The sequence below is a fragment of the Talpa occidentalis genome, unplaced genomic scaffold (assembly GCF_014898055.3).
Source record: "Talpa occidentalis isolate TD23 unplaced genomic scaffold, MPIMG_talOcc4v2.1 talOcc4.4, whole genome shotgun sequence".
In the NCBI taxonomy this organism is placed as follows: domain Eukaryota; kingdom Metazoa; phylum Chordata; class Mammalia; order Eulipotyphla; family Talpidae; genus Talpa; species Talpa occidentalis.
Window position 1 is genome coordinate 109,535,594 of NW_023604295.1, and position 12,120 is coordinate 109,547,713.

The 12,120-nt window shown below is 34.6% G+C and overlaps 1 protein-coding gene across 1 annotated transcript; it reads right to left on the reverse strand.

Moving 5' to 3' along the window:
* Positions 1-244: 244 nt before the first annotated feature.
* On the reverse strand, positions 245-12,071 carry LOC119258221 (bifunctional 3'-5' exonuclease/ATP-dependent helicase WRN-like). The gene is made up of 5 exons (XM_037526673.1): positions 12,045-12,071; positions 6,274-6,488; positions 3,828-3,959; positions 446-576; positions 245-311 (listed from the first exon to the last, which is right to left on the reverse strand). The coding sequence occupies exons 2-5, from the start codon at positions 6,475-6,477 to the stop codon at positions 245-247; spliced, it is 534 nt and encodes a 177-aa protein (XP_037382570.1). The 5' UTR covers positions 6,478-6,488; positions 12,045-12,071.
* Positions 12,072-12,120: the final 49 nt, after the last annotated feature.

Consider the following 12,120-nt stretch of genomic DNA (forward strand, 5'->3'; position numbering starts at 1 on the left):
AAAAATAGTAAAGATAACTTGAAAGTAATTATGCTTTTTTCATTCGCAAGACAGAATTCTGATAATATAGAAATATATATTATATACAATCATCAAAGAACTACTAAGCTGTTAGCTATATCAAATCACTGCACATTACATTTTCCAGATAAATGTTAAATTAAATTAGAAAAAAAGGGCAGTTACACAGTTTCATAAAGCAATCTTGTATGAAATTAATTTAATACTCTATTCTGTGATACACTCACTCAGGTTCTTGAAGACTTACATGCTTTATGTGAATTGTACAACGCTGTTTTACGATGTCAGTCCTTCAATAAACAGTACAATGCTGTTTTACGATGTCAGTCCTTGAATTTTACTTTGAGAATAGAGTAATTTTTTAATTGAAATATTATTTCCTTCAGAAATGAAACTCCCATCTTATAAACAAAACAAGACATACAGAATTCCTCTGACGAATGCCAGATTAACTAAAAAGACCCCCTTTTTTGTTTTGGTTACTGATTTCTTGCTGGCATAATTTCCTCTGGCACGCCATTCAGGTAATTTTGTATTTAAGGTTTCAGATGAAATCTATAGGAAAGAAATACAGAAAGAATATTTGTACTATTAACAATGCACACTATTTGTATAAAGTAACATAGGTTACTTAATACACATCCAACATCTTTTCTCCAGATAAAACAAAACAGTGAGATCTACACAATCTATTTCTGTATCAAACTTGTCCCCCTGTTATCTATTCTTAGGTACTCAGGTATAGACACTCACTTGGGTAGGAAAGAACTGTAAAATTATTTCACATCTATGTCACATTGTGTATATGCTTTGGGTTGGCCAAAATGGTAAATTTAATGTTTCTGCCTGGGAAAAAGCATGTGGTATGCACATGTACACAAAGTTATGTGAGACATCTGAAAACCATATAACTTCTAAATGTACAATGTCAGACAGAATAGAAAAGCAGGTCAGCCATTATCAGCACTTTGCAGAGATGCTGAGATATAGGTGATATTCAAAAAAATTTGATGAACAAATTTCTTAAATTGTTTTTTGCTTCACAGACTTTTTTGAGAACCTGCTAAAAACTAGAAATACACTTCTGAGGAAAAAATTAATGTATGCATGCATAATACTTAGCAGAATTTAATGGTGCTCATGTACTAACTGAAGTCTCTGAATCCTAAATTAAAAGTTCCTGAAGAAAATATTTTTTTTAATCCAAGGGCAGCACAAAAGATGAATGAAACCAAGAGTTGGTTCTCTGAAAAGATAAACAAAATAGAGGAAACTCTAACTAGGCTCACCAAGAAAAAAAGACAGAAACTCTAATAAACAGAATGAGAAATAAAAGAGAAGTTACAATAGAGATCACAGAAACACAAAGGATCATAAGAGACTACTACGAACATCTTTATAACCATAAGTTGGATTACCTGGGTGAAATGGATAAATTCTTAGAATCATACACTCTCCCAAGGCTGAATCAGGAAGAAATAAAAAATTTGAACTGACCAATTACAAACAAGGAAATTGAAACAATAATCAGAAATTTCCCAAAAGCAAAAGCTCAGAGTAAGATGGTTTCACAATTGAATTCGAGCAAACCTTCAACGATGAACTAGTATCATCTTTCTCAAACTCTTCCATAAAATTTAAGAGGGAATGATTCCAAATATATTTTATAAGGCCAACATCACTCCGATATTAAAAGCAGACAAGGATATCACACACACAAAGAAGAAAACTACAGACCAATATCTTTAGTGCACATAGATATAAAAATCCTCAATAAAATCTTACCAAAGTAAATTCAACAATACATTAAAAGGATCAAACATCATGAAAAAGTGGGATTTTTTTCCAGGTATGCAAAGATGGTTCAACATCTGCAAATCTATCCCTGTGATTCAACACTTCAACAAAAGGAAAGATAAAATCACATGATCATTTCAATAGATGTAGAGAAAGCATTTCATAAGATCCAAAATCCACTTATGGTAAAAATTCTCAATAAAGAGGGCAGAAGGAAGAAACCTCAACATAATAAAGACCAAGTATGACAAGTCCACAGCAACAAGAATACTCAAAGATAAAAAACTGAAAGCTTTTCCTCTAAGATCAACTCACCTATTTATTGAAAGACTGTCAGCATAAAACAGCCTTGTACAAATCACAAGTCTTCAAGACTTAAAAGGTTTTAGTATCAATCCTGTTGCCAACAGATAACTTCAGTTGCTAGCAGATATAATTCAAGGAAACAAAAAACTCCAAATAGGCAAAACAATTCTGAGAGAAAAGTGGAGGAATAAAACAAAAAAATAGTGCTGGACAGCCACATGCAAAAGAATGAAATGCGATCATATGCAAAAATTGATTCAAAATGGGTTGAAGACTTAGCTATAAGACCTGATACCATAAAATACATAAAAGAAAACACAGGCAATACACTCCTGGACAAGGCTGCATGTGAGTGGCAACTTCAACAGCAACAAAACCAAAAATAAACAAATGGGACTACATCAAACTAAAAAGCCTTTGTGCCTTGAAACCACCACAAAAACAAAGTCAACCAGTGGACTGGGAGAAGATATTTGCACATCACATGAGTGACAAAACCAAACAACAAAGAGCCAAACCAAATAAAACCAAACAAAACCAGAAGAGGCAAAAGACTTACACAGAAACTTACATAGAAAAAAAGACATTCAAATGGCCTACAGCCACATGAAAAAATGTGCAATAACACCAATTGTAAGGGAAGTGCAAATCAAAATCACAATCAGATATCACCTCACCCCGTGACAAAGGTCTATATTAAGAAACCTGGAAACAGCATATGTCGGCAAGGATGTGGAGGAAAAACTCATCCCTGTTTGTGGGAATGTAGCCTCTATAGAAAATTGGTGCAGTCTCTATGGAAAATGGTATGAAGATTACTCAAAAAATAAAAATGGAAAAACCACTATTATATTTTTACCCAAACACCATGAAATATGAAACACACAAAAAAATTTTACATACTTCTATGCTCATAACAGCATTATTCACAACAGCCAAGTTATGGAACCAACCTAAATGCCCACTGACAGACAACTGGATAAAATAATTGTGAAATATATACTCAATGGAATATTATTCAGCTATTTAAAAAGATGAAATAGTGCCTATTAGGATAAAATACATTAATATTGAGGTGATTATGCTAAATGAAATACTCAGAAGGAGAAAAGACAGTTACCAGATGGTCATATTAATTTGTATAATATAAATAACCAAAGAAAACAAACTGGCAAAACAAGAATATTCTCAGACTCTGAAAAACATGCTAGTTACCAGAGTAGATGAGGGAGAGAAGGAAGGGAATAGGGGATGGAAAGTGATAAGGTTTTATTTATTTATTTTTAAGATTTATTTATTTATGCATACAAGAACTGGGGTACAGGCCAGAGGTGTGGGGGGTGAGAGGATTCACCAGAGACAGAGTGGGGAACAGAACAGGCAGACTGACCGAAGTACACTGCTGAGGGGAGCAGCAGGCAAGTCAGGAGAGGTCTGCTGCACATTATGGGTTTCTCCCTTGTGGGGGATCGAACTTGTGCTGCAGAGGCTGCAGATAGCTTCACAGGTTGCGACTCAATCCCCTGCTCCTCCAGGGAGGCCTGGTGATAGTGTTTTAGCATGGGAAAGTTGGTAGATGGTAAGAGACGCACATACACACAGGGAGGTGTGAAGTTGCACTCCTCTTAATCATATACTTACATAATTATTAGCAAATCAATAAAACTTGGAAAAAAACCCCCAATTTTGTCAAATCAATTTACCTGTGAATGAGAATCCGTAAATAAATCGTCTATTTCTGGATCACTGGATGGCTGATTCCCAGAAGTGAGTCTTGGTGAATTTCTGTCAATCTCTTCTTTTGATGAAATAGCACCAGGACATGTCCCAGCAACCTTTATAATTTTTATAGAATTCAAAATAGTTATAGCATGTGCCACTTTCTTTGCCAAACTAAAATACCTAAAAAAGCAAAGCTAAGAAAATTTTTAGTATCCTGGAGTACTAAATTTCAACAATGATGGATATATTATCCATAAGGCATTTTTCCCCTGAGTATCTTAAAGTAGTTTGTAAATAATACTGATTATTTTAGTTTAAAACCAAACTCAGTGATGTGGCAGGAAATAGCACTCTCTCTTCTAATGCAGTCAAGAAAAACAAAAAGGAAAGTAATATAAAAGAGGGTTCTGGGTATATAATGGCAGGAGCAGCATAGTTTTTATATTTCTACACATAGCATTTGAACAGTTAAACCAATTAGCAAAACCAAAATCTATCATCTACATTTATAATGAAACTAATTTTAAAGGTATTTTTAGGATACCCAAACAATAAGCATGTGAGGAGAAACTACCAACAGCCATAAGACTTATATGGTATAGAGCCTCCTTGGAGGCGCAAGGGGTTAAGACGCAACCTATGAGGCTATTCTCAGCCACTGCTGCACAAGTTTGATCCCCAGCCAGGGAGCTACCCACATGGTGCAGCACACCTCTCTTTACTCGCCCACTGTGCCCCTCAGCAGTCTATTTCAGTCAATCTGCCTGTTCTTCTCCCCACTCTGTCTCTGGTGAATCCTCTCACCACCACCCCCACCTCTGGCCTATACCCCAGTTCTTGTATGCATAAATAAATAAATCTTTTTTTTTTAAAAAAAGACTTATATGGTATAGCATCTGTACTAGAAAAGGTAGAGACAAGCAATGAGGAGCCTAAGACATAGAATCCCAAAAGAGACACAGGTCTACACTGGAAAGCGTGATAAATTGAGAACAGCATCTGAAAAGAGCAAGGCTTTTGCTCAACCCAATAGCAGTTGAGGGTCAATTGCTGACTGGTTACCAGTTGACTGGTAATAAGTGGCTAGAATGACAGGCTCCTATGAACTCTCTTGATCAGCTAATGCTGTCTTCCAAGAGAATGCCCATACTCAGGAGAAATGAAAGGTTAAATCAAAATTAAGCAGGAAAGATATAATAGAGACAAGGAAGAGAAAGTTCAAATAAGTGGCAGAGCTATGCATCTCATAAACCAAATTTCCATATTCTGAATATTACACAAAAACAACAGGAGAGTTTTTTGAACTTGGAAACACTATATTGAAAATGCAGGAAAACTTTTATAAAGATTACCTTAGAACTGAAATGCAGTTTCTAATACTCTAGTAAATATTAGCAATCATCTACTACCATGCTGTATTTATAATCTAGGAACTAAAATTCTGTTTACTTAATAGGTTTTATAAACTTTTAACATAGTCAGATTTTAGATCTGGAAGATACTGAAGGTCAAATTTTCAAATTTATACAATTATTTAATAGAGTCACATTATCAAAGAAGTTACTCTGTTTGTGGTTACTTTTTTTTTTAAAGATGTATTTATTTATACAAGAACTGGGGTATAGGCCAGAGGTGCAGGAGGGTGAGAGAATTCACCAGAGACAGAGAAGGCAGCAGAACAGGCAGACGGACAGAAAACACTGCTGAGGGGAGCAGCGGGTGAGACAGGAGAAGTATGCCACACCATGTAGGCATCTCCCTGGCCTGCTGGGAATCGAACCTGTGCTGCAAAGGCTGCTGACAGCCTCACAGCGCTGTGCTCAACCCGCTGCGCCACCAGGGAGGCCCTCTGTGGTTACTATTTACCTTACACCGGAGCAAGGATTTTCAAAACATTTAATTTTAATAAAATATACTATCTAAAACAGCACTAAATTCATGGTCTTTCTGTGGTCATGCAAAAAAGCACATTAAGATGTACTAAGGATCCTAACCAACAAATTGTCCTTCTTAGATACTTAACAGGAACAGAATGTGATTAATGACAGAATAATAAGACATTTTCAGGGTATTTCTAATAAATTTGTTTTCATTTTCATTAACCACATGAACTTCCATATGCCAATATTAATTACACCTATGAAAGAGTTTCCAAGCTGTATATTTACTCTGATGCAGCAGTAAAATATAAGCTGACTTTCCACACAATACAAATAGTGTATCTGTTTAGCATATTATAATAACTACCCTTTTATTGTATTTAAAAAAAAAAATCACTTTCTCAAGTCAGATTTATGAAACGCAAAGAAAATCATAGCACATAGATTCTTTAAAGTAGTCTTATGTCAGAATTTATAACAGTTTAAAATACAGCATTCTAGTATAAACAAACTAACACTATATGAAAATTCAACATGTAATTAATACCTTGGTATCAGTGCATACTTCTTCCTTGCTTCTCTTAGAACTTGAACAGCTCTCTTCAGAGTTGGGGAAACATCTCTTTTTGTTGGAATCACAAGAAGGTTGACATAACAGTCTGTTGTTCAAATCATTTCCCAGAATCCCAATTGCCATGTGGATAAGGTATGTGTCAATGTTTTCAGGAACAAACAATCTAATTAGCTTCATTTTGTATGTATCTGTGAAAGATGAAATAATAAGATTTTAAAATAAATTACACAACATTTTAGAAAAACTATGAGTTGTTGGGCCTTTCCGGTGGCACAGCAGTTGAGCGCTGGGTTGCAAAGCTGCCCGCAGCCTCTGCAGTGCCTGTTCGATCCCTGGCCACCATGCGAGGGTCCCACATGGCGCGCAGACCTCTTCTTCCGCCCACTGCTCCCCTCTGCAGTGTATTTCATCAGTCTGCCTGCTCTGCTCTCCCCTCTGGCTCTGGTGAATTCTCTCTCACCCGCCTGCGCTTCTGACTGTACCCAGTGCTTGTACAAATAAATAAATTAGTTTAAAAAAAATTTATTTATTTATGCATACAAGAGCTGGGTTACAGGCCAGGGGTGTGGGGTTGAGAGGATTCACCAGAGACAGAGTGGGAAGCAGAACAGGCAGACTGACCGAAGTACACTGCTGAGGGAAGCAGCAGGTTGAGTCAGGAAAGGTCTGCTGCGCCATGTGGGTTGCTCCCTGGCTGGCCAGGGATCGAACTCATGCTGCAAAGGCTGCTGACAGCTTCACAGGCTGCGCATTAACACCTTGAGCTACCAGGGAGGCCCCCTCCCCTGAGAATTAAAACCACCATTCACAGAATTGTTTTTAAAGTAATTAAGTTATGCTACAAATTCCAGATGTCAATTACAAGTTAAATTTTTCAAACAACTTATTTTGAAAATAGAAATTTTCGGCTACTCATAGCTGTAAATAAGATGCTAATAAAAAAGATCCTTTCAATGGCTATTATAGAGTAACAAAAAGACAACAATTATTTTAAATGCATATTGACTGAGTTATCTGGGAAAGATACATCTTATTTTCAGAGTCAAGTAATTTTTAATCTTTTTGTATCTCAACAGATCTGACTCAGACTGTCAGTCTCTTCACATCTACAAATTATGTAGCATCCTAGAAACCACTATTCATGTTTCAAACCTTCTTCCCAATATCACATTCATCTGTAATGCTCTACAGGACTATAAAGCTAAGCAACTTAGAACTTATTCACAGAACTTCATGTGATTTATAAAACTGCTAACAAACATTTCTAACACCAATTCAAATTAACAACCAAGTATTTTTAGATACCAACTTGAAAAGGTGGTCTTTAAGTGATTTCATTTTCAAGTTTACATTTCCTTTCTTCCAAAGCTCTTACCTTGCTACTCCAGGACATCCCCAAAAGAGTGCAGTTTTTTTTTTTTTTTTTTAAGTCAGAAAGATAATAGCCAACAGAAAGTAGAAAAGTGGACTCTTTGACTATTAAGCATATACTCTTTTTCTAATTATGAAGGTGCATAACTGATATTTAATCAAGATCTTGAAAAGACCAGATTACCTCTAAATATAATAAAATCGTCAATATTACCATCACACCTTAACAAAACTGAAGTTTTCTTGACCCTTGGCCATTATACCATCTTTATACGCTGAAATTCTATCAACTTTATTACTTTACTATTTTTATGACTGAGAAGTCTTCTTTTATATGTGTCTATTAGAATTTACCTTGAGTTCTCTTTCTTTGTCTTTGATTTTTCTTTGAAAATAAAAATGTTCTGATGAACATTATACTACAAGTATCTTTCCATTTTTTCTAGGTACTTACAAGTGGGATTGCTAGCTCGAAGGTTATACAAATTTGATATACTGACATATATTACCAAGCTAGCTCTGACGTATACACAAATATCACCAACCACAAAATGACTGAGTCCTCATGACGTGGCTTGTGTGGCTAAGAAGCTGAGTTCTTAATTTTAAGTATTTTTAATTCAGTAATTTTTGATTTAGTTGGAAAAATGTTAAGTACCTGAAACAACTTGGATATCTTAATTTACCTTATTCAATTGTAAATTTTATGAAAGCTAAATACAAATTAAGTATTTCAAGTTAAAATTTAGCATTCAGGGCCTCCCTAGTGGTGCAAGGGGTTAAGACACAACCTATGAAGCTAGCTGCAGCCACTGCAGCACGAGTTTGATCTCCGGCCAGGGAGCTACCCACATGGCACAGCAGACCTCTCCTGACTTGCCTGCTACTCCCCTTAGCAGTATATTTCAGTCAATTCGCCTGTTTTGTTCCCCACTCTGTCTCTGGTGAATTCTCTCATCTCCCACAACTCTGGCCTGTACCCCAATTCTTGTATGTATAAATAAATCTTTTAAAAAAATTTTTTTTAAATTTAGCATTCATAGTTGAGATGTTATAAATGTAAGACATACATCATTTCAAACGCTTAATACAATCTCATCAATAATTCCTATATTAATGTTGGAATGATAAAATTTTAAATATATTAGACTAATTAAATTATAGTTAAAATTAATTAGCTATTTACTTTTACTTTAATGAGACTACTAGAAAATTTTTAATTGCTCATGTGACTCACATTACATCTTTACACATTACATCTGCTCTAGAAAAACCATACAAATTTCCCATGCTCTAGCCAACTAGTATTATATTTATTTTCTTCTGTATTTTATACTGTTAAACTATTTTAAAAAGAAAAAGTGAGGTGTTTTATTCCATTAGACTCAATTTATTTCTAAATTGAGATGTATAAACATTTCCTGTCATTTAAAAGCACTATGAGTTAATAAATGTATAGTTATTATACTGCAATAAGAACATAATTTCTTGATAAAATTAGAAATTTCACATATTAACTTGTACATTTCCAGTACCCTTTATACTTTTATCTTTAAGAAATCTTATCATATGCATACAGAAACAAGTGGTATCTAACTTTAAATATGCCTCTTATTCTGCCTTAGCTTTCCAAGCAAGTTAGTGCTGAAAATATCTACTGGAGAATGAAGTAATGAACACTGACTACACTCCTTCACTACTCTAAAAGAGATCATATTACCTCTACTTTTGTGGCAGGTCCCTTGGAAGCCACCCTTAATTTTCCAGCTACATGCACATAAAGAATGGGAGAATGAAATCATTCAAAATATTACCTAGGCACCTCATTAAATGTCTTGCTTAACTTATTATTAAGTATAGTTAGAATCTCAACTCCATAAAAGGAGCTTAAATTACATAAACAGGGAGAAACTCAAAGAACAAAAATCCATTTAAATATTAAGTGTTGAAAGGACAAAATCTATTTAGTAAAGAAAACAGCATGAAAAATAGACATCTGATTTCTTAATTCACAAATGCTTTCCTTATAAATAATGTAATAAAACAGAAAATTTCTCAATTCAGGGTCATGCAAATTAATTACCAATTGCCTTGTACACAAAAATACTTAAATTATAGTTACAGTTAAATAAAAGATAACAAAATGTCTAAATATTTCATGTAGTATGCATATCTTCAGTTCTTATTATCATTTAAAACTCAACAATATTTTCTCCAATAAGAGAATAATATTTTATCACGGAAAAACAAGAATTCAAAAGTAAAATTTTACCTCAATAAATGATATTGGCTAAAAAATAAAAAATAAATAAATGATATTGGCTATAAATGTACAAAAGAAATAAAATTTAGAGCTCATGGTTGTCACAATCTTCCAAATTTTTTCAAGTTTTGCTTTGGAAGTAAGCAACAATTAATATACTTCTTCATATTATATGTACAACCTACATATAGTGCATTAACAGCAAAATGAAATACTGCTTAAAAACTATATTCAATAGTGTTCTCTGTTGTCTTTCAAGATTTCAATTAACTTTATCTCTGAATAAAATGTATTTGCTATATTCAGTGTTTGGTGATAAAGACAACTGTTTTAACTAGTTTTAGTGACTAACGATTTCAAATGTTTTTCTCATCTCTCTAGTAATTGTTGAACCAGACTGTGCAACTGTTGAGAAATTTTCTTTGTACATATTCTGCTTGATTCATAGTATTTCTTAATTTAAAAAGTGATCAGAAATTAAATTTGCTAAGCTATGAACATAAAGGGTACTACACATGGTAGAAAATATTTAAAGACATAGATACATAAAAATATTAAAATGAATTATAATGAAGTATATTATTTATTTTTTAAAGATTTATTTATTTATGTATACAAGAACTGGGGTGTAAGGCAGAGGTGGGGGGTGAGAGGATTCACCAGAGACAGAGTGGGGAACAGAACAGGCGGACTGACTGAAATACACTGCTAAGGGAAGCAGCGGGCGATACAGGAGAGGTCTGCTGTCCCCTGTGGGTCACCTCCCTGGCTAGGAATCGAACTCATGCTACAGTGGCAGTGGAATGCTTCATAATGCTGAGGCTTAACCCCGTGCGCCACCAGGAGGCCCCTGAAGCATATTGTTTTACTCATCGATTGGAGGCATATAAACCCAAATCCTATGTCAGGATTAGAAACTGCATATTTCTTTCTTTTAAAAACTTGGCAGTACAACTTCCATATAGTTTAGAAAAAAGAAAAACTTGTCAGTCATTAGACTTGATATAATATTAAAAAAAATTTGTGACTCTCTCTATAGGCCTCAGAAACAGGGTGGGAGTAGGGAAGTGAACATTTATTAATTTTCAGTTTCCTTCCAAGTCTAAAATTCTGTAACTTTACAGCATAGTTGGCCCTTGAACAACATGGATTTCTTCTGTGCGGGTTCATTTATGTGTGTGGATATTATTCTGTCCTCTAATTCTGCATTCAGTGGATTCAAAAAACTGCAGATGGCATCACCGCAAGATTTCCCCCACCGTGACGCCCCGCTTCCCCACATAGCTCAAGGGGAGCTTTACATGACTTAAAAAACAAATAGCAGCACTTCCTAATGTACCTCATCCTTACCTTTGTAAAAAGTAGGTAACAAATGTATTAAAAAGCTTCTATAGAACAAGCAAAGGGCTCAGCAAAGTTCTGGCGCAAAGCAACATAAGGAAACCCTTCTTCAAGGGGTTTAGAGAACTTGATCTACCCCTTCATCATCAGAATGACTGACATCACTGACTTGATTAGAAAGCTACTTAGCAGCACTATTTACAATAGCCAAGCTATAGTATATAGTACATTCACAATACTGTAGAGGGATCCTTATGCTTTCTTTTTTTTTTTTTTGATCCTTATATTTCTAATACACAAACAATAATGTAAACCAAAGTTACCTTAAATAACACACATATGATATACATATGTTTTATATAAAATAGTATTTTATACATTATATATATTAAAGAAAAGGCTATATTTAAGTGAAATCAATGACAAGGAATAAAAAAGATTTGGGGATAAACTAGGAGTTGGTAAGGTACAGAGAGAATGAATATGAAGGGAAAAGGTTTTTTTTTCATGCAATAAGAAAAATATTAGGAATAAAGTGCATTAAATAGGAGAGGTGTGGAAGTGTAATCTGAAGATGAAAAGGAAAACAAGACTATCACAGGCTCAGATTTTGCTGTTTCTAAAACAACTAAAAAGATAAAAAAGTAAGATTTCATGGCAGCATACAGAGTTTATGTTAAAAATGAAAATATTAGTGGATGGCTTGTTTACTTCATCTGGGTTCAACGACTCAAGTCATTAAGGTGCAGGCTAGGGTCATGGTTATCACCTGAGTTGATGGGAGGGTTCGGATAACATCAGCAAAATCTTCTGAACCTCTGGAGTCAGGCCTGCTCGCTCCATAT